This window comes from Herpailurus yagouaroundi, unplaced genomic scaffold (assembly GCF_014898765.1).
Source record: "Herpailurus yagouaroundi ecotype Mexico unplaced genomic scaffold, PumYag 207, whole genome shotgun sequence".
Taxonomy (NCBI): Eukaryota; Metazoa; Chordata; class Mammalia; order Carnivora; family Felidae; genus Herpailurus; species Herpailurus yagouaroundi.
The window spans coordinates 5,191,439-5,217,846 of NW_024412438.1; the positions used below are offsets into that span (position 1 = coordinate 5,191,439).

At 42.9% G+C, this 26,408-nt stretch overlaps 2 protein-coding genes across 24 annotated transcripts in view; both read left to right on the plus strand.

Moving 5' to 3' along the window:
- TPM3 (tropomyosin 3) overlaps positions 1-7,566 on the plus strand; it is a 28,698-nt gene extending 21,132 nt beyond the window's left edge. For 7 of the 13 annotated variants that reach the window (XM_040452826.1, XM_040452825.1, XM_040452838.1 and 4 more), the window contains one exon: positions 4,975-5,432. In XM_040452826.1, coding sequence (XP_040308760.1) covers positions 4,975-4,996 — 22 coding nt within the window. In that variant the 3' untranslated portion in view covers positions 4,997-5,432. Of the gene's footprint in view, positions 1-4,974; positions 5,433-6,203 lie in introns of those variants that run through there. The other 6 variants (XM_040452831.1, XM_040452828.1, XM_040452829.1 and 3 more) reach the window with 1 other exon arrangement.
- A 446-nt stretch (positions 7,567-8,012) lies between these two features.
- Positions 8,013-26,408, plus strand: part of NUP210L (nucleoporin 210 like) — an 83,558-nt gene continuing 65,162 nt past the window's right edge. For 4 of the 11 annotated variants that reach the window (XM_040452852.1, XM_040452858.1, XM_040452857.1 and 1 more), the window contains exons 1-10: positions 8,527-8,741; positions 9,883-10,019; positions 18,238-18,387; positions 19,508-19,601; positions 20,173-20,323; positions 21,250-21,382; positions 22,474-22,632; positions 23,537-23,605; positions 24,414-24,520; positions 25,143-25,283. In XM_040452852.1, the coding sequence (XP_040308786.1) occupies positions 8,542-8,741; positions 9,883-10,019; positions 18,238-18,387; positions 19,508-19,601; positions 20,173-20,323; positions 21,250-21,382; positions 22,474-22,632; positions 23,537-23,605; positions 24,414-24,520; positions 25,143-25,283 (1,341 nt within the window). In that variant the 5' untranslated portion in view covers positions 8,527-8,541. Of the gene's footprint in view, positions 8,293-8,526; positions 8,742-9,051; positions 9,155-9,882; positions 10,020-17,176; positions 17,251-18,237; positions 18,388-19,507; positions 19,602-20,172; positions 20,324-21,249; positions 21,383-22,473; positions 22,633-23,536; positions 23,606-24,413; positions 24,521-25,142; positions 25,284-26,408 lie in introns of those variants that run through there. The other 7 variants (XM_040452860.1, XM_040452856.1, XM_040452854.1 and 4 more) reach the window with 7 other exon arrangements.

The window sequence follows — 26,408 nt, forward strand, 5'->3', positions numbered from 1 at the left end:
ATGTAGAGAGGTCACCTGGGCCTGGTTTGAAGAAGAAAGAGAAGGTAGAAGAGAATAGAAGTCTGGGAAACTGGCAGGCATCCAGGTGAAGACAGAATTCGGGGGTTGAGGGGACAGACGGACGTGAGAGAGACTTGGAACTCCATAAAGGGCGGCAGGCGGTTTAGAGCAGGAAAGTACATCAGAATCCTGAAAGACGGCTGCACGTGTAAAAAGGAGAATGCAGCAAACAGGAAGCCCCGTGCAGAGGAGGAATGTAAATGGAACCGGGTGGAGGGAGGACGCAGGACAAGGTGTTGTGATCATACAAACGTTTACGGCTGGATAATTGCCAGAGCGTCTCCACTCCAACAGGTTGTGAAGACAGAGAACTCGAGAAGAGACGTTGTCATTGATGCTTTATTAATTTGAGGGTGCGTTTTGAGCATTAAGGTCAAGGAGCAGAAGAGTGAACTAGTGGAAAGAAAGTGAAGGCAAGAAATTGAGCCTAGAGCAGTGATGGCCAGTACGGCAGCCACCTGGCCACGTAAAGAGCCTGCTGAGCGCTCAAAACGTGGCTTATGTGATTGAGGAGCTAAAATTCTGATGTTATGTGCTTTTAGTTCATCTAAATATAATTAGCCACATGTGGCTAGCGACTGCCTGCTGTGTTGGATAGTACAATTCTAGGTGTTTTAGTTTTGGGGCAGAAAGAGTTGACTGGACGCAGAGAAAGGCTTCTTACAAAAGAAAGAGGTATGTGAGAATAGATAGATGTTTGGAAAAAAGTGAGGTCTTTTACTTCCGGTCGCCTGTCTCTCTCCCTGGGCGTGACTGGTGTGAGGGAGGACGGAGCCAGCAGAGCAGAGTGAAATTTGAAACAGTGTGTGGTGCTCAATTCAGTCTTCCATTTAATACAGAAGCCATCCTGTTCCTGGGGCCTGGACTGGCTATGGAAATGGGGTCAAGAAGCCGCATTGGTAATCCCAGAGCAAAGCTCTTGATCTCTTCAACTTTTCCCTCTTAACTCTTTTTTCTTTTTTTAAGTTTATTTATTTATTTTGAGAGTGAGAGAGAGAGCGTGCACGTGCATGAGCAGGGGAGAGGGAGAGAGAATCCCAAGCTGGCTCCATCTGTGCCGAGCCCAAGACCGGGCTCAAACTCATGAACTGTGAGATCGTGACCTGAGCTGAAATCCAGTTGGATGCATAACCAACTGAACCACCCAGGGGCTCCCCATCTTAATTTCTAAGGTTGAATCACAGGCTGGTGGGTTAGAGTCCTTTTCTACCCTTCCTTACCCTTGTTCGGATGAGGCATGACACGGTTCGGGAGCGTTCACTGCCCTGTGGTTTTGGGCAGCCTCGTCTCAGCCTTGCCCAATCTCTTTCTTTCTCTATGGTACTGCTTGACCACTCCCCAGCTTTAATATTAGGGAGAAGTTTAAAAAAAAAAAAAAAAAGCAAAATCTGTTCTTTCTCATCTCTTGAACTGTGAGGCTTTAAAGCAGGTATTGTTCCCTTTTACTCTCAAGCATCCCCACTCCCTTTCCTGTTACAGAATGAAATGGCCCTGATTCAGACCAGTGAGGCCTAGGGATGTGTAGCATCCATGGGATTGTTCCCTAACTAACTGGACGCGGCTAAAAGGAACATCAGACCAAATGGATCCTGTGGCTTGCCTTTTTTCTTTGTTTTATTTTGCTGTATCAGGGAACCAAGAACTTTAATGAGCTGGTGTCTGATCCTGAAGTTTTAATCCCTAGAGATTGCAGAGTTAGAACCCTTATTACTGTTACTGAGTTCAAGTTGAGAGCGTGACCACACTTACCTTCTGGCCTCATACAGTTCTTAGGGGACTATGTGCTCCAGAGCTTAATCAGGCAAGAAAATGCTTCCACTTCTCTGTCTCTTTACTTCTTCCCTACATGGAACAAGACCCTCATTGACCAGGCCGGTTTTTTTGTTTTTTTTTTTTAATTTTCATTTCAACGTTTATTTATTTTTGGGACAGAGAGAGACAGAGCATGAACGGGGGAGGAGCAGAGAGAGAGGGAGACACAGAATCGGAAACAGGCTCCAGGCTCTGAGCCATCAGCCCAGAGCCCGATGCGGGGCTCGAACTCACAGACCGCGAGATCGTGACCTGGCTGAAGTCGGACGCTTAACCGACTGCGCCACCCAGGCGCCCCGACCAGGCCGTTTTGAGGGATAAGATTCTGATAACACCCTTCTTCCCCAAGACAGGAGTGGCAGTCACACTAACTGTCTTGGATGTGGATGCTCCTGAGGAGTCAGGTGGTACTTCCTGCCACAGAAAGCTTAAGAAATGAGAGTTCAGGGGCATCTGGGGGGCTCAGTTGGTTGTGCGTCTGACTTCAGCTCAGGTCACGATCTCACGGTTTGTGAGTTCTAGCCCCGCGTCAGGCTCTGTCCTGAGAACTCAGAGCCTGGAGCTTGCTTCAGATTCTGTGTCTCCCTCTCTCCCTGCCCCTCCCCTGCTCACGGTCTCACTCTGTCTCCAAAACAAACATTTAAAAAAAGAAAAATAAGAGTTCAATAGAAATTTGAACCCCTGCATTTGTCAGAGAAGCCCCGGTGAATAAGACAGGTGCAATCGTAGACCTCATGGAGTTTCTGGGCTAGTGTGGTGGTTCTCAAAGGTGGATAATTCTGGGATGTGCAGAACAGTCCCACTTAGTGCTGTCTCCTGCCCAACATGTGTGTGCAGCATCCTCTAGTTACTGCCCCCATACATTTCCAAATTTCTTTCCAAGGGGAGAGAAGGGGCAATAATAGTATACGTATAAGAACCACTGCTTTAACGAGACGTGCAATTCTGAATGTTCGCTCCAGTTCTGCCTTTTAGTACGACTGTTATTTTGGTTATTCCCTCCCAGCATCGTTTTGCGTGTATTTGTATGTTTTCTGTTTTGATGGTGTTCATAAAGTGGCAAATCTTACTGGGACCATACTGGCCATCATCTTCCAGGTGGACCTGGAGAACACCCTCCCGGAGGGCAGCGTGCCGAAGCACTGCACCTTGACCGTGGGCACAGTCAGCCCACAGATGCAATTGATTTTAAGACAGAAGAGTATGTCTTGGGCTTGCTTCGGCAGCACATAACACTAACGTTGGAAAGGTGGAAGAGGGTGGGTCTTTATACTGAGGTCCTGAGACCATTTTGAAACAGACTGAAAACACCGGAAGAAACTTACTTGTGAACTTGAGAAACTGGTACTAGTAGACCAGGAAGGTCTGTCCCTAAGTTCCCATCACCCCTGTGCTCGTCTGATGGATTTGGTTTCTCTGTACCCCCTCTTTAAGGTGTGCTGCAGGGGGGAACATCCAGCTACAGTCAGTGTTTTGAGCACTTAACTATTTATATCAGGAATGCTTTTGGTTATAAGAAACAGCCTAACTGTAGCTTAAATAAATATGGGACTGACTTTTTTTCTCCTGCAACAAGTCAGATTTGAGCAGCTGTGGCCGGGGGTAACTGTGTTTCTCTGACTCTCTTGGCCCTCTTGTAAGCTTGAAGTCTGCAGGTCTCATCCTCACATCCGTGTTCAAGGCAAGAAAGAAAGCTAGTTTCCCCAGAAGCTTTCCAGCAGATTACCCCTATATCTCATTGGCCAGAACTGGATCCCTAACAGCAAGGGAGGCTGGAAAAGAGAACAGGACAATCTCAGTTCACCTTCCCTGGGGCTAGACACACTGCTGACCCCAACGGGATTGAGTTCTTTTAAAATTTTTTGTTTTTGTTTATTTTTGAGAGGGAGAGGCAGAGAGAGAGAGGGAGACACAGAATCCAAAGCAGGCTCCAGGCTCTAGGCTCTGAGCTGTCAGCACAGAGCCTGACATGGGGCTCGAACCTAGGAACCGCGAGATCGTGACCTGAGCCGAAGTCAGACGCTCAACCGACTAGGCCACCCAGTCGCCCCAAATGTCCTTTTTTTGAAGAAATTTTTAAAATATTTATTTTTGAGAGAGAGAGAGAGAGAGAATAAGGGGGGGGAGGGGCAGAGAGAGAGGGAGACACAGAATCTGCAGGAGGCTCCAAGCTCTGAGCTGTCCGCACAGAACCCGATGCGGGACTCGAACCCACGAACTGTGAGATCATGACCTGAGCCGAAGTCGGACGCTCAACTGAGTGAGCCACCCAGGCGCCCCTGGATTGGGTTCTTTTAGAAAAGGGGAAGTGGGGTTTTGATTGGATAGGCTCCTATGCTGGGTTTACCACTGAGCGCCTATAACAAGAAGCATTAGGGAGTAGGATTGAATGGATGTAGAGATATTGATCCCAATTTATCATTCACAATGCTGGATTGAATGCTTTTACAGAAAAATGTACCAACTTTTTACTTGAGTTCCTTTCAAACCCTGAATGTTGTAAATATAATTCTTGTAAGCCAGCTGTGCTCCTTCCTTTGCCCTGGGTCCCTCGTCTGTTTTTCTTTTTTTTTTTTTTTAATTTTTTTTTTCAACGTTTATTTATTTTTGGGACAGAGAGAGACAGAGCATGAGCGGGGGAGGGGCAGAGAGAGAGGGAGACACAGGATCGGAAACAGGCTCCAGGCTCTGAGCCGTCAGCCCAGAGCCCGACGCGGGGCTCGAACTCACGGACCGCGAGATCGCGACCTGGCTGAAGTCGGACGCTTAACCGACTGCGCCACCCAGGCGCCCCCCCTCGTCTGTTTTTCAACCCAAGGAGTAAATACCTTTGTGAAGTAGATAGATTTTTCCTTCTTAAAGCGTTGTCCTTGCAACGTGTGAGCTTGGATTTTTATTTTATTCCTCTGTTGGTCCTCGCACTGCCTGCCTGCGTCTCACTGCCCTGTGTCTGAGTCCTCCTCGCATTCACAGATGCATGTGATGTGTACCAGCTAGTCAGAGGTTTCAGGATTTATTTCTGGTATTCCACTAACATCCTTTTTCTCTTTCTCCTCCTGTTTCCTCTTCTCTTGTTTCCTCGCCTCTCTGTTGCTGTTGCAGAGCGCCTCTACAGCCAACTTGAGCGAAACCGAGTGCTCTCTAGCGAGCTGAAGCTAACGCTGCATGATCTGTGTGGCTGATGGGCAGGGCTCCCTCTGCCCATTAAGCTGAGCTTACCGCTCACACCACTGACCTGGACCTCAGCAAAAAGCTGATTGTTTTCTTGAAAGGCAGTTTTGCCCTGAGCAAATTGCTTTTTAATTGCTTTTTAATTGGGGCAGTGAGAGTATTCCTGACTTCCCCACCGCAGTGTAGTGAGAACAGTTGGTAGTGTTTCCATCCCTTTTCAAGAGATAATGGATGAAGGAGGGAGGAGCCCGCGAGAACAGAGCAAGGAAACCTGGGAGAGTTTTCTGGTTTCCACCCTTACTTGCTGCTCTTTCCCTGTGTGCTGACTGTAAGCTGTGTTCCCCTTGGCATGGATGTTTTCTAACAATAAAAGGACCGATTGGACAAGATGTCGTGATTGCTTCATCTGCAGGCCCGGAGACGGGCCCTTCTGAGCCGGTGGACAGAAGGGGAGGGAGAGGAAGGGGTGCGGGCCATCAACAGATCTGTGGTTTTGCTTGCTAGGTGTTCAGCTGCTGCTTTTTTTCCTGGCGTTTTCCTTCTTGTTTCTTTTTGCTGGTTTTATGTTTAATTGTAAGTAGCTATCGGAAGCTAGTTGTGAGCAGTAGCTCTACAAAAACCTCCGTTGAGGTTTGCTTACGTTTGGTAGTGTTCTTGGCTTCAGGGACTCTGTGATAGGCTCTGGGGGTCTTTCATTCATCCCACCAGTTGTTCTCTCCTTTCCATTTTGGAGGAAGCTTATAGCGCATGAAGATCTTGTATTCTCAGGTTGAGACTCTGATGTTTTCACTGGTAGAAACATGCCCGGAACCATGTCAAATAAGTACCATCCTACGGGCAGAGCCCCGAAGACAGAATGGCTGATGCTTAAGGCTGCCTCCTTCGGGGACTGAAAACTGAAAGCCTTGGTGGGTGTGGGTATGGGAGGAAATGACTGATAGGTCCCCAGCCCCTTCCGCCAGAGGTATAGCCACACCTGCAACTCCAGGGGGCACGCCAGAGTCCCTGCAGAAGTGGGTGGTGCAGTGGCTCAGGCCTGCTGCTGGGAAGGCGGTGCTTTGGTAGTCTGCAGCCTTCCTGCAGCAGGAGCGATTCTCACGGTGGGCAGACCTTGACCTTTACTTCTAGTTCTAGTAACGTCTCTCCTTTACACCCATTAGATAAGCTGAAATGCACCAAAGAGGAGCACCTCTGTACACAAAGGATGCTGGACCAGACTCTGCTTGACCTGAATGAGATGTAGAGCACCCCAGTCCCGCCCTGCCGCTGCTCCTCCCCCTGACCCTGACTCCGCCTGAGGCCAGCCTGCCCGAAGCTGGCCTGGAAACTGAGGGCTGATCTTTAACTGGAAGTCCGCTTTCTCCTTTTTGCCGCCTCTCCCACCCCATCCCCTGTATCTTTTTCGCCAAACTGTCTCTGCCTCTCCCCTGAGATTCCAGTCGGGCTTGAGGCCGAGCACCTTTGGGAACAACGTTTAAGGGAATGTGAGCACAATGCAAAGTGTCTTTACAAGCATGTTGTGATGTACACATTTTGTAATTACCTTTTTTTGTTGTTGCTGTAGCGACCCATTTGTAAAACATCCCTAATAATTCCACAGTTCTGAAGCAGCAGTCTTAGTCCTTCCTCACTTGGAAGGTTTGGAAAGTTAACTTTTCAGCCTAACGCACACTGCTCTCTCTGCAGAGGAGGGAGAGCGGCAAGGCCTGCCTGCCTGCCTACTGAGGGCCAGAGCCCCGAAAGGTACCCACTCTGGGAAGCTTCGTTGCTCTGTCCAAAGTACCGGCCAAATTAGAAAGGTGATTCCAGGAGGAGTTAGCCAAAAAAGTGTGGCTCAGGGTTTCAGCTTTAAGGTATCTTTGAGCAACTTTAATTTCTTTTCATCAGAAGTGACCAAACAAATTAAGGTGTGAGACCTCTGTCTGAGACCAAATCCTTGTCCTATCCTCCTCACCCCTCTCTCTCCTAACCGCTCACAGACATGGATCATGTCCCCTTTATGTTGAGGTGACCACTTATTTGCTCTCCTGCCTCCTTGAAAGAAGAAAAGAAAATTACGTGTTTGCCACTGATTTAGCCACATGAAACAAACTTATCTCGTCACCCTTCTCTGGGACTGAAGCTGCTGTCTCTAAAAGTGCCACGTCATTGTGCTTTGTGTTAGTGCTGGAGAAATCTTGAATAGCTTACGTACAAAACCGTTTTTAAATTTTATATTATTTTGAAACTTTGCTTCTTTAGGGTTGGGGCACCTTGGCCACTCTGTCAGGCTGAGAACTGTACAGTCTGTGGGCCGACGGTGTGCTGATCTTTTAAAAGTTTCATTCCCTGCCCAATCCCCCCTTTTGGTGAGGTTTCTGTGAGGTCTGTTAGGTGTGCATCCGGCAGCTTCTTGGCTTACAATGCACTCTCCTTTGGTGTGCTCTCTCCGGGGCCGATTGAGAGAAAGAAACCAATAGTGCAACTGTTTTGATACTGAAAATTGACAACTGTCTTTTTGAAATAAAGAACCAGTCCCTCCAATTCTCAGACCTCCTTGACTTTTATTTACTAATCCAAATGCGCTTTCTCCACAGGAACTATGAGGTTTGAGGTAAAAATCAGATCTTTGTGGGTGGTGGCAGCAGGATTTCATAGAGAACACACGCTTTGGAAGCAGACCACCAAAACTGGATTCGAAACTCAGCTCAGATTCTTACTTCTATGTACTGATAGAAATAAGTTGTAAAATAAAGATAATGTGTATTATCAGGGTAAATGTGGACATCAGAAATAATAGTTATACGCAAGGCCTCTTCTAGGTTACTTAAGTTAGCACTGGCGCATTCAGGGCTTTTCCTTCACAACTGTACTAGTTCCACACCACGGGTTTATTAGGCTCGGTGCTCCTTAAATCACTTCAACACTGTTCACACACTGCCCTGTGACAGCCTTTGAGCCGATAGTCCGTCGGGTATTTGGAGAGCACAGGTTAGTTTGACCAGGAGTGTTTGCTCAGAGACCGGCTGTGCGCGTGGACGACCTGAGCCTTCTTCTGGTCGCTGGTGCCTGGCATTTACTGCACTCTGGCCTTGAGGCTGGACACGAGTCTGACTCCTAGTAAAAACGACACAGCTCCCTTGACAAAGTCAGCTGTTTATGATAGAGACTGCACATTTTTTCCGTTTATAGGCACCGACCAATGCTACCTGGAAATTACAGCCCCAAAAAACCCACCAAAACTTTTTTCTGCCAGGAGCCGAACACAAGGTAGGCAACGGAAGAAATTAAACTGGGAGAAGTTAGCCCTTCCTCGACATTTTGCTCCTTTCTTTGCGGCCAAAATTTAGGGAACTTGCCCCCTGATCACGTGGCAGGCTTCCCGCCTCCCGTTGCCTAGCGCTCCCACAATTCCCAGCCGGGAGGGGGCACCGCCCCCTGTGGCGTCGCGCCCGCGGATTGGCCGGCGCCGGCGGGCCGCGGCCTCAGTCGAGCTGAGGCGCGGAAGCGGCGGTCGCCATGACGGACTCCGGGGCCTCGAGGCCCCGACGGAGCCGGCCGTTTGTCGGCTGGCCCACGCCCCGCGTCACGCTGCTGCTTCAGTGTCTGCTTGGGACCCTGGCCAACAGGCTCAACGTGCCGCAGGTGTTGCTCCCCTTCGGCCGGGAGCCGGGCCGCGTGCCCTTCCTGCTGGAGGCGCAGCGGGGCTGCTACACTTGGTGAGGGGGTACGCGGGCTTCCTGTGGGGGCCCTGCCGCCGGGCCTGGGGACGACTTCCTGGGAGCGGGGCGCCTGGGGCGGGGGAGCCCCGGCCACTCGCCCCGGGCGGCTCTCTCCGCGGGGGATCCCCGTGCGCCACTGCGTTACTGTATTCCGCGCCCCGCGCCGGCAGAAGGGAGAACTTGGGGGACGGGAGGAGGTCCCCGCTGGGTGGCCAGGACCGCCCCCTGTGCGACGGCGTGTTTTCAGGGGCGACTGCCGCGCGGGGGCTGGGCAGCCGCGACGTCGCCGGGTGCGAGAGCCTCGCGGACGTGTCCGGGCTCCGCTGCGGCCTGAGCGGCGCCGAGGTTTGTGCAGTGGACGCCGCTCGCCTCCCGCTCGGCGGCCCGGGGCCTTCGCGGCCTCGTCGAGGGTGAGGCAGGGAAGCTCGGCATCAGAGCCCCAAGAGGAGGTTTCTGGGTTTTGGTTTCGTTGGGTTTTGTTTCGTTTCGGTTTTTGTTGTTGTTGTTGGAGTTGGACTCAGACCTCCTAAGTTAGGCAGCCTTTCTACCTTAGCAGCCCGTTTATATTGGACCGAAACACATTCCTCAGAGTAGGAGAAATCTACGCCTCTCATTATTGGGAACACATCAGTGTGTTTACAGACTGGGGGGACACTATAGCAGTCTTATTTTGTTTTGTTTTTAAATTTTATTTAGAGAGAGACAGCGGGGGAGGGGAGAGAGTGGGGGAGAGACTGAGAGACGGAGAGAGAAGGTCTCAAGCAGGCTCCACACTGTCAGCGCAGGGTTCGCGGCAAGGCAGGAAACCCATGAACCTGGGATCATGACCTGGCCCCAGATCAAGAGTCGGGGGCCCGACTGACTGAGCCACCCAGGCGCCCCTGTAGCAATCTTATTTTAAATACTGAGGGAGGAATATAATACTTGTATAACTTTGCACAGGGGATCTTTGGGGAAGATCTTTGGGGAAGTCTCTCACTGAAATCTTGTGTCTCTGAACATGGTTCCTATTTTAAAGTGTCATTTACGTGCACCTGATTAAACGTAACATGGAAAAACTGTAAGAATCTGTGTTCTGCTAAAAGTTCATTTTAACCCACATTCTTATCTCCAGCCCTTAAGTATTTTATTCTGGCAGGCATTCTACCCATCATGACGCAGTAACTGTTGAGCCTTTATATGAAAACGGCACCTTATGTTCCCAAAAAGCTGTGCTCATTGCTGAATCTTCCCAACCGATACGCCTCAGCAGTATTATTCTTGCTCGAGAGATAGGTACGTTGAGAGAAAACATTATGAAATTGTTCATCTGGAGTAGAATGATATCTTTTATACATGATTAATACAGATGGTGCTTCAAATATAAAATAGAAAAAAGCATTCTGCAGTGTAAACCCTAATCGTGGCATCCTATTCTGTGACTTTTTTTTTTTTTTTAAATCTAGCACCTGGCATGGTGCCTGATACAGAGTGGAAACCGTAGTTATTTGAATCAATAAAGGAAGGAATTACTAATTGGAACTAGCGTGATTGTGTTAAGGTCTGAGGTGGGTCTTGAATGAGGCAAAAGGTAGTATGAAAACAAGTGCTTCTCAGTGTGGTCTGCGAACCTGTGCCATTGGCATCATCAGTATCGCCTGGAATGTTGTTAGAAGGGTAAGTCCTTGGGGTGCCGGGCTGGCTCAGTCAGTGGAGTGTGGGACTCTTGATCGTGGGTTGTCCCACGATTGATGTAGAGTAGAGATTAGTTAAGAATAAAATCTTTAAAAAAAAAAAAAAAATGGAGCGTCTGGGTGTCTCAGTCAGTTAAGCGTCCTGCTCTTGGTTTCAGCTCAGGTCATGCTCTCACAGTTTGTGAGTTTGAGCCCCAAGTTGGGCTCTGTGCTGACAGCGTGGAACCTGCTTGGGATTCTCTTTCTCTCTCTTTCTCCCCCTCTCTCCCCCTCTCCTCCTCTCTCCCCCTCTCCTCCTCTCTCCCCCTGTCTCCCCCTCTCTCCCCCTCTCTCCCCCCTCTCCTTCTCCCCCCTTCTCCCCCCTCTCCTTCTCCCCCTCTCTCCCTCTCTCCCTCTCTCTCTCTCTCCCTGCTCCTCCCCTGAGCGTGCTCGCTCTCAAAATACATAAACTTGGGAAAAAAAAAAAAACGAATGAAATCGTTAAAAAAAAAAAAAGGAAAAGAGGTGTAAATTCTTAGACCCCAGCTTAGATCTGCTGAATTAGAATCTCAGGGGTGAACCCAGGGAATTAACAACCTATCCAGTGATTCTCATGCACACTAAAGTTTGGGAGGCACCGTACCATTCTGTTTTAGACCAGAGCGGCTGGAGAAGTGCTATTTGTACCCAAAATCAAAGCAAGGCTTTTTGCATCCTAGAGTTTCTGGCACTTCATTGCTATATTGATAGGCCAGAAATATCTGTATAGTTTTAAAGTATTTTGATAAGTGTATGTCTGTACTGTGTTATTAAAGAGAAGTTCACATTGTTTGGCATATCATATTTCATATGATTGAAGATGCTGTCTATTAGAAAGCTGTTTTTTTTAATATACCACTAAGAAAAACATTGCCAACTAAACCGTGTTTTTCTTCACCTAGAATTTCTACTTTATGCCTGTGGAAGAACTCTGACTTAGATTGTTATTTTTATTATGTATCACTATTATGCCTAATAAAAAGGAAAATATAAATAAAATAGACTGGTTAAAATATTTCTTTTTTTAATAGATTTTTTAAAATATTTTATTTATTTTTGAGAGAGTGCAAGCAGGGGAGAGGCAGAGAGAGGGGGACAGAGGCTCAGATGCAGGTTCCTCACTGACCGGCTGGCAGCAGTGAGCATGAACCTCGAGATACGACCTGAGCCAAAGTCAGATGCTCAACTGACCTAGCCATCCAGGGGCCCCCTGGTTAAGATGTTTCTAAAACTATTTTAACATTTCTGCCTCAGATGTAACACTTTTTGGCTGGATATCTTCAACCTCTGTGTTTGTCCCCACAATATCATCTTCTGTGCCATGAAGACTGCTGGGGATGAAGTATTTCTTAAAAGAATCAATTAAAAACAGTAACACTTAAAAGCTGGGGCACATGACTGGCTCAGTTGGAAGAGCATGCAACTCTTCCCCCCCCCCCTTAATATTTTATTTTTAAGTCATCTCTATACCCAGCATGGGACTGGAACTCATAACACTGAGTTGCATGCTCCACCAACTGAGCCAGCCAGGTGCCCCAAGAGAGTACGACTCTTGATCTTGTGGTTGTGAGTTCAAGACCCACATTGGGAGTAGAGATTACTTAAATAAGTAAAACTTTTAAAAAACCCACAACAGCTAAAAGCTTTAATATTGGCCTCTTAAGTTAGCTTTGCACTTAATGGAACTGATCTTTTTTTTTTTTTTTTTTTGGTCTCCAGTTGTGGAAAAGTGCCTAGTACATCTGAGTTACCACCTTTCTTATCCCATCTCCTTAACCAGTTGATTCCCAGGGGATTAAAGAGTGTACTGCCATTGGCACCAGCTTTTCTTCCTACTACTAATACCCATTCTACAAGTTTTGATGAAAACTTTTAATGTTTTCACATAGGGAATCAATGACAACTGTGTCATGACTGTCTGGCTGACAGCAATTATAACATGTCATCAGTTATAAAAATCTCAATTTCACGGGCGCCTGGGTGGCTCAGTCGGTTAAGCCTCTGACTTCGGCTCAGGTCATGATCTAGCGGTCCGTGGGTTCGAGCCCCGCATCGGGCTCTGTGCTGACAGCTCAGAGCCTGGAACCTGTTTCAGATTCTGTGTCTCCCTCTGTCTCTGACCCTCCCCTGTTCATGCTCTCTCTCTGTCTCAAAAATAAATAAATGTTAAAAAAATTTTTAAAAATCTCAATTTCAGAGATGTTAAAATATCAAAAAAGGAGTGCCTTAGAATCAGTGAAATATGGTTATGAGGATTCTCAAAGATGAGGATCTTTGAGGAATGTGTCATGCAAGGCAGCTGCAAATGGATAGAGAAGGATCCCATGGTCAGAAAAGAATTGTTTTGGTCACATAAGCAATTTTTTAAAAAGTTTGTTTATTTAGAGAGAAAGAGCAAGTGGGGAAGGGGCAGAAAGAGAGGGAGATAGAAAATACCAAGCAGGCTCTGCACCACCAGTGCAGAGCCCAACATGGGGCTTGAACTCACGAACCATGAGATCATGACCTGAGCTGAAGTCAGACACTTAACCAACTGAGCCACTCAGGTGACCCTTACATAAGCAATTTTTAAATGTCATTACTCTTAACTATGTGAATTAATTCTGATATCAAAAGATTCGTTTACACAGTTGCTAGGAAAAATGTCAAATCTGGCTCTCACCTTAATTTTATCTGACTTGTATATATTCCAAAGTTAAGTATCTTTTAAATCAGTTTTCCCAAATTTGATATTAGTACAGTTGTGTACATAGATGATGAAATGCTCAATGATAAATGGTATTCTCAGTGTCCTACCAGGTACGTTCTCCTGTGAGTGGAAAAGAGCACTCTGAATGGGGGAGGCAGAAGAAGGAGAGGACGTTGTGGAAGAAAAGTATATGCCTAAGAGAGATTGTTCATTCATGTTTAGGTGCTTAGAATTTTATGTTTTTGTTGACACTGTAGTAAAGCAAATTAGTGGCTAGGACAGAGATGATGGGTAGAGGTGAGAGACTTGAGGTGGGTGGGCGTGTTTTATTTGGTAAGAGTGCTAGATTTCTTTTGATTTTTGTTCTGTTTTGACTGGGTGCTACCTCCATTTGGTAAAACCTTCAAGGAATATACAAAGTTATATAGTGAAAAGTAAGCCTCTGATGTCATTTGTTCAAGAGGCAGCCACTTTTCTGTATCCTTCAGAGGCCGTCTGAATATATGAATATGCCTTTTTCTAGTGGGAAATCTAGATTTTTAACCTTAGGTAAAGGACAACTAGAGTTTGAAGATGAAGGCATGATTTTAGCTTACTTGGAGGATAAAGAAAGGGTCAGGTAACTGGATGATTTTGGAGTGGGTAGAGCATATAGGGTGAGCAGTACTTTTTGTGCTATGCTCAGCATGTTGGTATTCTGTAAACTAATCAACTTACTAGTTGATTAGTTGCTGCAGTGGATTATAATTGTATAATCAAGAGGAATTGATTGGGGAGCTGGGATAAATATGAGAGTCAAGGCAGGAAATACTTACCGTTTCTGCTCCCTCTTTTTTTTTTTTTTTAAGTTTATTTATTTTGAGAGAGAGAGAGCACAAGCACAGGAGGAGCAGAGAGAGAGGGAGACAGAGAATCCTAAGCAGACTCCATGCTGTCAGCACAGAGCCTGATGTGAGGCTTGAACTCATGAACTGTGGGATCAGGACCTGAACTAAAAACAAGAGTCAGACGTTTAATCGACTGAGTCACCCAGGTGCCCCAACTCCTTTTTTTGTTCCTGGCTCTGCATCCCTTTGGTTCTTGAATACTGGCTTCATTCTCTTATTTTTTTCTTTCTCCTTCATCTCCCTGGGTCAATTCTTCTTTCTATCTCATTTGTTTTTCTTTCATTATTACCTTACTCCTGTGTGTACCTGAAGTAATATGGACATGTAGATAAGAATATTCATTATATTATCTAAAAAAGTTACTCATTTCTTTTTATATTTAAAAGAGGTAAGTTGAAGGTATGATATTTCTCTTAATCTCTCTAAATTTATCTATAAATCATAGAGGGTAATTTCTTTTTCTTTATGGTCAGTGGCCAGGTATTGAAAAGCTTTCTCCTATAGAAGTAGTCAGATGGGTAGTCATTGTGTGCATAAGGCCTTTCATATATTTTATGTACGGTCACACTGCTTTGGTCCTACCATTTCCCTACGTATTTCTCCACGGAAGAAAAGTATTTAATTTCCCATTTAATTAGTGCTAGATTATGCAGTGCTTAATTATCTAATGTATATTACCTAAGGTCACCTTCTTTCCTTTGCTGTCCTTGGAACACTTCCTTAATGGTGTGTTTTTACCAGCAGATCCCATGACATTTCTGCTTTGATCATAGGTCCCATATCTTGGTCTTCAATTCTTTTAACACCAGATCTTTTCAATTAAATATTAGGTAAAAGATTAATCAATTAAGTTTTTAAAAATAATTTTAGTTTATTTATTTATTTAAATTTTTCTTAATGTTTATTCATTTTTGAGAGAGACAGAATGCGAGTGGGTTAGGGGCAGAGAGAGAGGGAGACACAGAATCCGAAGCAGGCTCCAGGCTCCAAGCTGTCAGCACAGAACCCGACGCGGGGCTCGAACTCAGGAGTTTTGACATCATGACCTGAGCTGAAGTCAGACGCTCAACCGACTGAGCCACCCAGGTGCACCCCAGTTTTAGTTTATTTTTAAATGTCTGTTTATTTTAAGAGAGAGACAGAGAGTGTGAGTGGGAGAGGGGCAGGGAGAGAGAATCTCAAGCAGGTTCCACACTCAGGGCAGAGCCCAACTATGGGGCTCAGTGCCACAAACCATGAAATGATGAGCTGAAATCAAGAGTGGGACACTCAACTGACTGAGCCACCTAGAGCACCCGTAAAATAATTTTAGATTTATAGAATCCATGCAAAGATGTACAAAGAGTTCCTATATACCCTCCACCCAGTTTTCTTTAATGTTCTACGTAATGTACTCTTTTTGCTCTAGGATTTAAGACACCACATTACTAAACTAAGTTGTCATGTTTCCTTTGTCTCCTGTGACCTGTGATAGTTTCTCATTCTTTCTTTGTCTTTCATGACATTGGCACTTTTAAAGAGTATTAGGTATTTTGTAGAATGTCTTTCAGTTTGGATTTATTTGATGTTTTTTCATGGTTAGATTGGCTTATAGATTTTTAGGAGGAAAACAACAGAAGCAAAGAGCCCTTCCAATGCATTATGTCAGGGTGTACATGGTATCAACATGATTTATCACTAGTGATAGTAAACTTGATCACTTGATTAAAGGTAGTGCCTGTCAGATTTCTCCACTGTAAAGTTACAATAAGTAACTTTCCATATGCTATTCATTAAAAATCATCACTAAGTTTGGTCCACATTCAAAAGAAAAGAAATTAAGCTTCACCTCCTAGAGGGAGGAGTGTCAAAGAATTTGTGGAAGTTATTAAAACCACCATAGTAACTAATAAATACTTGAGAGACGCTTTGATATATCTTGTTTGTTTTTAAAGTTTCACGCATTAATTTATTTTTTAAAAAGTTTTTTTAACATTTATTTTTGAGAGAGAGACGTGGGGCCCGAACTCACGAACTTTGAGATATGACCTGAGCCAAAGTCAGATGCTTAATCAAATGAACTTTATTTATTTATTTTGAGAGAGAGCGAGCGCACAGTGGGAGAAGAGCAGAGAGAGAAAGGGAGAGAGAGAATCCCACGCAGGCCTGCGATGTCAGCTCGGAGCCTGATGTGGGACTTGAACTCAGGAACTATGAGAACGTGACCTGAGCCAAAGTCAGATGCTTAACCAACTGAGCCACCCAGGCACCCCTGATGGGGATTTTCTATTTCCCTCATCCTTTCCACACTTTAATAGCATTCTTCTGTAAGGAAAATAACCTACATCTTACAAACAAGTTCCCATTCGTTCATTCATTATTTATATAAGTATTGACTCATGGAAATTTATTTTTGGTTTATAATCCAATGTTATAATTTATTTTGTTACTTGTTTTTCTGGCTTTGGCCATTGGGAACTCTTTCAGATTGACTCCAATGTCCTTTGGGCTTGCCCAATCTTAATTAAATAATTAGTTTTAGTACTTCCTTACTTTTTAGCACCATAAGATGAGCCTGGCTCATCTTGTATTTCCCCTGACCAGCCATTTCCTGAGGAAGTCCTGGTTCTTTTTGTTAGACAATTGTATTTAGAAACCAAGATCTCGGTGCTAATGTACTGGTTGCTACTGTAGTGTCATAGTTTCTAAACCCTCTCAGGGGACAGTGCTAGGAAATATATGTATATACACTAACCCACGTATATACATAGATCTGTTTACTTCTGTATCCATTTATCTGCATATAAACTCAAACGTGAGTTACTGATACCTTTGGTTCTAATCCTGTACCACAGCATAATTTCTTTGCTAGTGAGAAACCTGCCACTCACTATCTACAGTATATTTACTTATTTATTGAACTTCGGTGTAAATATAGTTTGGGTGTGATTAAATCAAGTTTTGTATTTCTTATGAAAGGAAGGCTAGCTTTGCCTGAAGTAGCATATTTTGATGCTCCTGGGGTTTTTTTGAAGGGCACTCGCCTGTGTTACCTAAGAAACATTTTCCTTTGATTTAAAAATTCCGTAAAAACAGATCCACAACTAGGGACAGAGTTTACCTGTGATGTCCATTGGTAATTTTGGGTATTGCAGTGGTAGTTACTTTGCTTTTTGTTTCTTGTAGATAAAGCTGAAGCTAAAAATGTAGAGTTAAAGCAGCAGAATGAGGGAGCTATGTAGGCAGTTCTCTAACACATGGTAAATATGAGAGGTGGGAATATTGTTAAAAGATCGTACAAAATAATTTTTGTTTCATTCTCAATTCATTCTGTACTGTTTCTATTCGTGTTTCTGAATTTTATTATGGCTATATTGACTGGAACTGCGGTTGGGTCTAATATATTGTTTCCAGGCTTTTTAACCTCATAGTCTAGAAAAAAACACTAGAAATAGAGAAATTTATTGGCAGGACATATGGTTGTCACCCTTTTACTTTCCTAAATAAATACATTAAAAAAATCTATTACCATGATTTCATTAAAAATTTTAATACTTCAGAGCTCAGGTAGAATATAATAATAAACTATATTCCTTTATTTTATTTTATTTTATTTTATTTTATTTTTTTAAGATTTTTTTTTTTTTTAACATTTATTTATTTTTGAGACAGAGAGAGACAGAGCATGAACGGGGGAGGGTCAGAGAGAGGGAGACACAGAATCCGAAACAGGCTCCAGGCTCTGAGCTGTCAGCACAGAGCCCGACGCGGGGCTTGAACCCACGGACCGTGAGATCATGACCTGAGCCGAAGTCGGCCGCTTAACCGACTGAGCCACCCAGGTGCCCCAAGATTTTATTTTTAAATAATTTCTTACACCCAACATGGGGCTCAAACTCACAACCCCAAGATCAAGAGTCACATGCTCCAATGACTGGGCCAGCCAAGTGCCACTAAACTATATTCCTTTAAAGTGAATACATGTAATTTTATTACTCACTATGTTAAAATTCCTACTTTTCTCATTTTTCCATGACTCAATGGAAACATCATTATAGATCAGTATTTGAGAGCTACTGTTGGTCTGTTGTCTCTTATAAATAGTGGCTTTTGTATTTTTTCATTGTGTTCTTTTCTTCCACAGGTTGAAAGCAACTGTTATAGCCTTTCTTCTTTATAATATAGAATAAGCCTTTGTGTGTTTGAGACATTGAATAGGTTCATGACCTATTGAATTAAATTCTCAGTTTTTGGGTTCATCATAGTGACTGACCATGAACTGCGCTGCGATGTTAAGGTTGATGTGATTCATAGCATTGAAATTATATCTCGAACCCGGGAGCTCTATGTAGATGATTCACCGCTGGAACTGATGGTGAGGGCATTGGATGAGGAAGGTAAAGGACTTCAGAGGAGTCAAGAAAATTACCTAAAATAATTTAATACTTCCTCGTGTTTGGCACTTGGAAAAAAGCAACTTGAGACATAAAAGGAGATTAGAAATCATATTTATTTTTTATATGAAGCTCATGTACATGAGTGTGATTCAATGTATTTGCTACATACTTTCATAAAATGTTTCTGCTTATTTAATTATTGGTTATCTCAGAAGTTTTTTTAAAAGTCCAGATTCTGCCACTGAGCTTCTGCTAGTGGTGCCTAGATCAGCCATTAAGAATATATAATTTTTCTTTTTTTTTTTTGGAATTTATTACTAGCTCTGTTTTGATTAGTCTACTTTCTATAGGCTACGGGAATTATGTGTAAACCTATGAAAAAGTCTTATAATTTTATCTTTCTTGAAACTGATTTTATATTGCTTTTAGTATACTATATTAATGTATAATATGGTATTTAAAACATTTAAATTTATTGCCACACTTTTTAAAAAATTAATTTATTCATTTTGAGACAGAGAGGGAGCATGAATGGGGTGGGGCAGAAAGAGAAGGAGAGAAAGAATTCCAAGAAGGTTCTGGGCTCTCAGCACAGAGCCCGACACAGGGCTTGATCCCAGGACTGTGAGATCATCATCTGAGCCGAAATCAAGGGTCAGACACTTAACCAACTGAGCCACCCCGGTGCCCCTATTGCCATGCATTTTTGTAAGAGTAATTTTTTAAATCCGAAAAATGAATGTATTATAAATGTTTTGGAATCTAGTTTTTATAAAATGTTGGAGGGACTGGGGGTTGGGGATGCCTGTCAACCCTGACGTAGACCTTAAGGTGGCCTTTATGTAGAAAGGAACAGAAAAAGTGGCATAACTTTTGTCAGCCAGAAGTTGATCAGCTTGAGTCCTTTCTACATTCAGAAAATTTGTGTAGCAACAGCACTTTTGTTCATGTAGGGATCTTTCTGGTATATGTGTTTTAATTCATTATTGATAGTGCTTCTGTTTGTTAATGGAAGAGGCCTAAAAATAATTTTAAAGTTAGATTTCTCTTTCTTGTTAAAGATACCTGAATATTTTTGAATATGTGATTCTGTCTTGTCTGCTTTTGGCTTGCTCTACAGGAAATACTTTTAGTAGTTTGGCAGGGATGATGTTTGAGTGGAGCGTTGCCCAGGATAAAGAATCAGCAAGAGGAGAATTGTCTAGCAAAATTAGGTAACATTGAAACCAAACATAAGCCATCTGACTTTGAAGGAGGCATTTGCCTTTGGGTGGCACAGTGAGCAGCAGCCACTTGTACGGACTTTGATAATCCTGCCATCTGGGCTTTTTTGGAACAGATAAATTTGTCAGGGGGAAATGTCTTTGATACAATGACATATGGTGTGGGCATAGGTACTTTATGATCATTTAATTTGAACCACTGCAGAGGAACTCGTGAGCTTAGGACTATATAATTGTTTGAACCAGGTGTATCTTCTGGCGGTTTTGTTGAGCATGCTGTCTGCACATGCTGAAATACAGTGAGCGAATGGATGATAGTATGAAATTTTGTCTTTAGTGCTAAGAAATTGCTCTCAGACAGTCCCAAGTGTTAGTCCCACAACAGTGTTCGCCACAGGCAAATTAAATACTTTTGTTCTATCTAATCCTATGGAAAACACAATTTAAAAACTTTTTTACACTGTATAGACTTTGAAGAGACTGTTTAAAGTCTCTTAGGGGCTTTTGGAAGATGACTCCTTATTTGATTACACTAGAAACAAACTTTGTCTTATCTCTTAAGGATTCTGAAATACTCTGAAGCAGAATACTCTCCCCCAGTGTATATAGCTGAGATGGAAAAAGAAGAGAAACAAGGAGATATGATTTTGGTGTCTGGGATCAGAACTGGTGCTGCTGTTGTAAAAGTTCGAATTTATGAACCATTCTACAAGGTAAAAAGTTTGTGCCATAAACTTAGATTAAAGAACCTTGCCCGTGGAATATAATTTTTTTTTAACGTTTATTTTTGAGAGAGAGAGCATAAGCTGGAGAGGGGTGTATATAGAGAGAATCCCAAACTGTCTCCACACTGTCAGTGAAGAGCCCAATCCCACGAACCCGTGAGATCATGACCGGAGCTGAAATCAAGAGTAGGACACTTAACTGATTGAGCCACCCAAGCACCCCGAAAGCAATTGTTTCTTATATTTATCTATAGTGGAAGCCCTCTAATCTGATATGATTTGGGTCAGTAATTGGTCATTTAATTGAAAAGTCATTTGAGGGGTGCCTGGGTTGCTCAGTCATTTGGGTGTCTCTTTTTCTTAATTTTTTTTTAAGTTTATTTATTCTGAGAAGTGTGTGAGTGGGGTAGGGACAGAGAGAGAGAGGGAGACAGAGAATCCCAAGCAGGTTCCGCGCTGTCATTGTAGAGCCCAGTGTGGGGCTTGAACTCAAAAACCGTGAGATCATGACCTGAGCCAAAATCAAGAGTCAGGCACTTAACCAACTGAGCCACCCAGGCACCCCAGGAAAGAATTTTTAAATATCTGTAAGATATTTTATTATTTTTAAAGTGTTTGTTTATTTTAGAGAGAGAGAGATGGAACACAAGCAGGGGAGGGGCAGAGAGAGAGGGAGACACCAATCTGAAGCAAATGCCAGGCTCTGAGCTGTCAGCACAGAGCCCAGTGCAGGGCTCAAACCCATGGACTGTGAGATCATGACCTGAGCCAAAGTCCGATGCTCAAGCAGCTGAGCCACCTGGCGCCCCTCTATAAGATATTTTAAAAGAAACTTGTAAGAAGTAAATTTTTAACAAGCAAGATGACCTTCAGGATTTTGCCTATGGAACCTGTTTTTTTCCTTCCTCTTTTAGAACGTGGCAGCAGCATTGATACGTCTGCTGGTTTTGGAGAATATATTTCTTATACCATCCCATGATATTTATCTCTTAGTAGGAGCATATATTAAATACCGAGTTGCAAAAATGGTGCAGGGAAGAATGACAGGTAAGGTGATTTATCTTTTCCTAAGACTTAACATTTCCCAAATCCTTCCTGCTGACAGTAAGAGAAGCAGCTCCACCTTATGTATACACATACTTTGTGTTTTTAGATTTTGTGATAAAGTATTCCTAAAGTGCTATACCTGAGATAATATTGGATAGAGATGGTCCCCATATCTTGAACAGGCTAATGCTTAGCATCAGTGCCTATGGGCTTCTGAATTCTGGTACTAGTTTGGTTTTTTTTTTTTAAGTTTATTTCTTTTTTTTTTTTGAGAATGAGAGCACAAGCAGGGTAGGGCAGAGAGAGAGAGAGAGAGAGAGAGAGAGAGAGAGAATCCCAAACAGGCTCCACAATGTCAGCAGAGAGCCTGACATGGGGCTCAAACTCACAAACTGTGAGATCATGACCTGAGCGAAGTCAGATGCTTAACCAACTGAGCCACCCAGGCGCCCCTGTTACTAGTTTTAATAGGGCAAGTGAGGAAACTTTACCAGAGGGACTTGAATGATTTTTGCAAAAGTTTTTTTTTTAATTAAAAAAAATGTTTATTTATTTTTGAGAGGGAGAGAGACAGAGTGCCAATGGGGGAGGAGCAGAGAGAGAGGAAGACACAGAATCTGAAGCAGGTTCCAGGCTCTGAGCTGTCAGCACAGAGCCTGATGTAGGGCTCGAACTCACAGACCGTGAGATCCTGACCTGAGCCAAAGTCAGACGCTTAACTGACTGAGCCATCCAGGCACCCCATGAAAGTTGTTTCTTGAGAAGCTCAGTTCATTAACTGAAAACTCAACACTCTAATGATCCCAGAAGTCCCATTCAGTTTATAAAGTGTGCATTGGATCCATTAGCATTAGTCCTTTCCTTACTTAGTGGGAATCCTCCCTGCTACTTTCAGTTCACTGGTTTTTAAGAATGCAAGCAAGGTCAACAGTTAACTCATGTAGTATTCTCCCCCAAAATGGCTAAATGTTGAAATTCATCATAGTGGGAAGGAAATTAGAAGTAGATCATACTCTTATTTAGGCCTGCTTCCTGATTTTCCTCTTCTAATCCAACAATATGCTGTTGTATGTATTTTTCATGTCTTACAGAGGTGGAGTTCCCTTTAGAACACTACACACTGGAAATGCAAGACCACAGAATTGCATTTAATGGGTCTCTTTCCGGGAAGGTGGCATTACTGGATGAGAAGACAGCCACAGTGACTGCTGTCCAACTGGGCCAAACTAACCTTGTCTTTGTCCATAAAAGTATCCTTTTCAAGCTTTAGCTGCTGATCTATGTTTCCCTGAGCATACTAGACATGTTCCTTGATAAAGTAATTTGGTAAAATTATCCTTATTTTGTATAGTTTTATTTTTAACAAAGAACTATAAATTATTATCATCATAATTTATAACAAAGGGTAGGTAGAGAAAAGAATAGTTGGAGCTTGGGATCTGTTGATTTCAGTACTTATTTGCAACCTCAGTTAAATTATAATTAGGAGATGGGAGGAAGACAGCTTGAAGAAACTTGTGTGAATTTTACTTAATTTGTTCTTTCCTATTTCCACATGAATAATTGAGAAAAGACGGTATGGTATTTTCTGCAGTAGATGCTTAATTAATATTTGTTAAACTGAGTTGAGAGTAATTCATTTTTAATTTTTTAAATATTTATTTTGAGAGGGAAAGAGCAAGCACGAGTGGGAGAGGGGCAGAGAGGGAGAGAGAGAGAGAGAGAGAGAGAGAGAGAGAGAGAGAGAGAGAATCCCAAGCAGGCTCTGTGCTGTCAGCACAGAAGCCCAAAGTGGGGCTTAAATCCACAACAGGAGATCATGACCTGAGCTGAAATCAATAGTCAGATGCTCAACCAGCTGAGCCACCCAGGCGCCCTGGCAGCTAAATGAATATTAAAAGCATGGACCATGATCTTTTTTCTATCATTCCATTTTCTTTAAATTTGAAATTCAAGAATACTTGATTCCTGTGATGACTGCGTCCCTCAGACTTTTCTCAGAAGTGTACACATTTAAGTTTCTGCTTTCCAAAAGATAATAAAAGATAGGATTTTTGTTTGTTTCTGTTTGTACATTTATTTTTTTCTTTGGTAGTTCACATCTGTCTTTTTACCCAACTCTGGTTCATATGATTTTCTTAAGAAGAAATTAAGATGTCCATATGAGATCCGTGTCTGGACTCCCAAATTGCACCATATATGTTGTAGAGCCTGGATTTTTAGGTATTTTTAGATAATAATTTTAAGGAAAATGAATAGCTTAAACTATTTCACTAGAAAGAGTGCATTAGAAACTAGAGTGCTTTTATTATTATTATTTTTATTTGAGAGAGAGAGAGAGCATGTGCATGCGTGGGAGGAGCAGAGGGGGAAAGAGAGAATCTCAAGCAGGTTCCACACTCAGCACGGAGCTCTATGCAGGGCTCAGTCCCATAACCCTGGGATCATGACGTGAGCCAAAATCAAGAGTCGGATGCTCTACCAACTGAGCCACCCAGGCACCCTTAGAGTACCTCTTTAACCTTCGAATTTAAACTTCTTTTGACATGTTTTCTCACACTGTTATGATGGTTACATGCTGTCTGCAAGAGTGAAGCATCTTGAAACAGATGGTGAAAAAATAGAAAGATCCATGTGATACAATATTGGGTTAGGAAAAGAGACTTTATACAAAGAAAGAAGAATACTAAAGTCCTTAGGTCATATGAATCTAATATTACGTAAAGAAGCTGAAATCTTCATTTTGAAAAAGAAGCCTGACACATTAGGAATGAGCAAAATTGTGGTTTGTTTGGTATGCAGATATAAGTGAGAGTGTTTGTTTATACCTGAGTTGAACTAAGTGAAGCCAGTTAGAACTCCAAATTATTATACAACTTGATGGAGGGAACCAAAAGGTCAACCTTGGAAACCATGTCCATCTGTTAGCAAATTTTGGACATTGAATCATTTTTATAAGTTTGTATTTTTTAATTCATTGGAGAAAAATGTTGGCCTCTTCTGATACCTTTGTTTCTTGATTTGTGTACAGATTTCACAGTCCAACCTGGAGACCGGTGGAGTCTAGAGGTGGGACAGGTGTATGTCATTACAGTAGAAGTGTTTGATAAAAGCAGCACGAAGGTCTATATTTCAGATGTGAGTGTCTTTTTTGTATTTTTCTAGCCCCTCTTGTGGATGACTTCTTGAGTGGGCCATCTTTCTGGCTAGGAAGGGGTTTTTTTCTTTTGCTTCCAGATTTTACTTTTAAAGTTACTACTTTATGTGTGTCATTAAATAGTTCTGTCCTTGAGGAATCCTAAACCAGAAGTAAAATATATAGTTCAGTGATAATTCTAGAAAAGAGGTGGAGAGGGTCTCATTCACCAACTCCCTTAGAGCTGGTCACCCCCAGCGGCGTGGGGTGAGGATCAGTGGCGCCACAGACAGCAGTGCGGCACTCATGTTTCAGCGCCCTTTTGTTTTCCCTGAAAACTGTCAACGTATGGAAAGGCAAAAATTATACCCAAATTTGCATAAAGTTTGACTCTTTCTATTTCTGATCACTTGCCATTAATGAATCTTTCAAAAATTAGTATCATTTTAAAAATTACATCTTTCCGACTTTCTATGACGAGATACTTTACATGATCAGAGCAAAGGTATTATTTTTATTTATCCCTAGAATGCATATCCACACCTTTTTTTAATGCTTTGGGGTTAAGATGGAGTTAGTGAAAAAACATCTCCAGTTTTGTATTGCTGTTGGGCTAATTTTCAGAATCTCAGGATTATGTTCCAGTTCCTACAGGAGTACTTTGAAGAGCGGCTCACTACGGTGAATGGATCTTATCATGTGGTAAAAGCCCTGAAAAGTGGTGTCGTGCTGATAAATGCATCCCTGACTTCTATCATTTACCAGGTAGGAATTTATTTTTATTTAATTCAAAATTTTTTTTATTAGTTTATTTTTTGAGAGAGAGCGAGAGCAGGGGAGGGACAGAGAGGGAGAGAGAGAATCCTAAGTAGACTTCACACTCTCAGCCTAGAGCTGGACGTGGGGCTCGAACTCGTGAACCGTGAGATCATGAGCTGAGCCAAAATCAAGAGTCAGAGGCTTAACCGACTGAGCCATCCAGCCGCCCCTACCAGGTGGGAATTTAAAGGATAATCTTTAAATCCTGAGAACCCTGATGAGGCTTGGATGACTTGTTGATTTGCAAGCAGATACGTGGCATATTCCACCTGTATCTTTCAATAAAAATGAAAAAGAAGACGATAAACCGTATACTTGGTAGTTTATACCTGTACAGATTTCCTGTTGCAGTTTTTGTTATTGCTCATATTTGCATTTCTGGTCATTGTGTATACATTCACCATTTGAGGTTCCTTTAAAAAATTATTTGGGTGTACCTGAATGGCTCATTCGGTTAAGCATCCAACTCATGATCTCAGCTGGGCTCTGTACTGGGCATGAAGTTTGCTTAAAATAAAGTAAAAAATAAAAATAAAATACATATTCATGTGCACATTTCTTTGTGTTGTCAGATCCACATAGAGTACTTTCTATTCCGAAAATCCAAAGGATTAATACGTCAGTGTATTTGGCCATGCCACCAACCTTAAACTTTTTGCATCGTTCCCATTTCTTATTCTTATAAATGCCATAACTGAATTTCTTTGTACATTTTTTTCTTTTGGTTAATTTTTATATGACATAATGCCAGATTTCTGATTTTTAAGTTTCTGATTTTTAACAGCCTGCCAAATTTATCTCCATCTCCCAAACCTATTTGTTCTTCACAGATCCTTTCATCTGGTTATTTAAGACAGATCCCGAGTGGCCCTTGACTCTTCCTTCCCCCTCACCTGCTACATCCAGTACACTGTTGAATGCCATTTCAATTCTTGTGAATGTCTCCCAACCCATTTTTTACTATTCCCATGGTGATTTTCACCTAGACCTTCATAGCAATTTTCTTCCTTCCTTCTTTCCTTCTTTCTTCCTTCCTTTTGCAATCTCTAGGGCTTGAAATCATGACCCCAA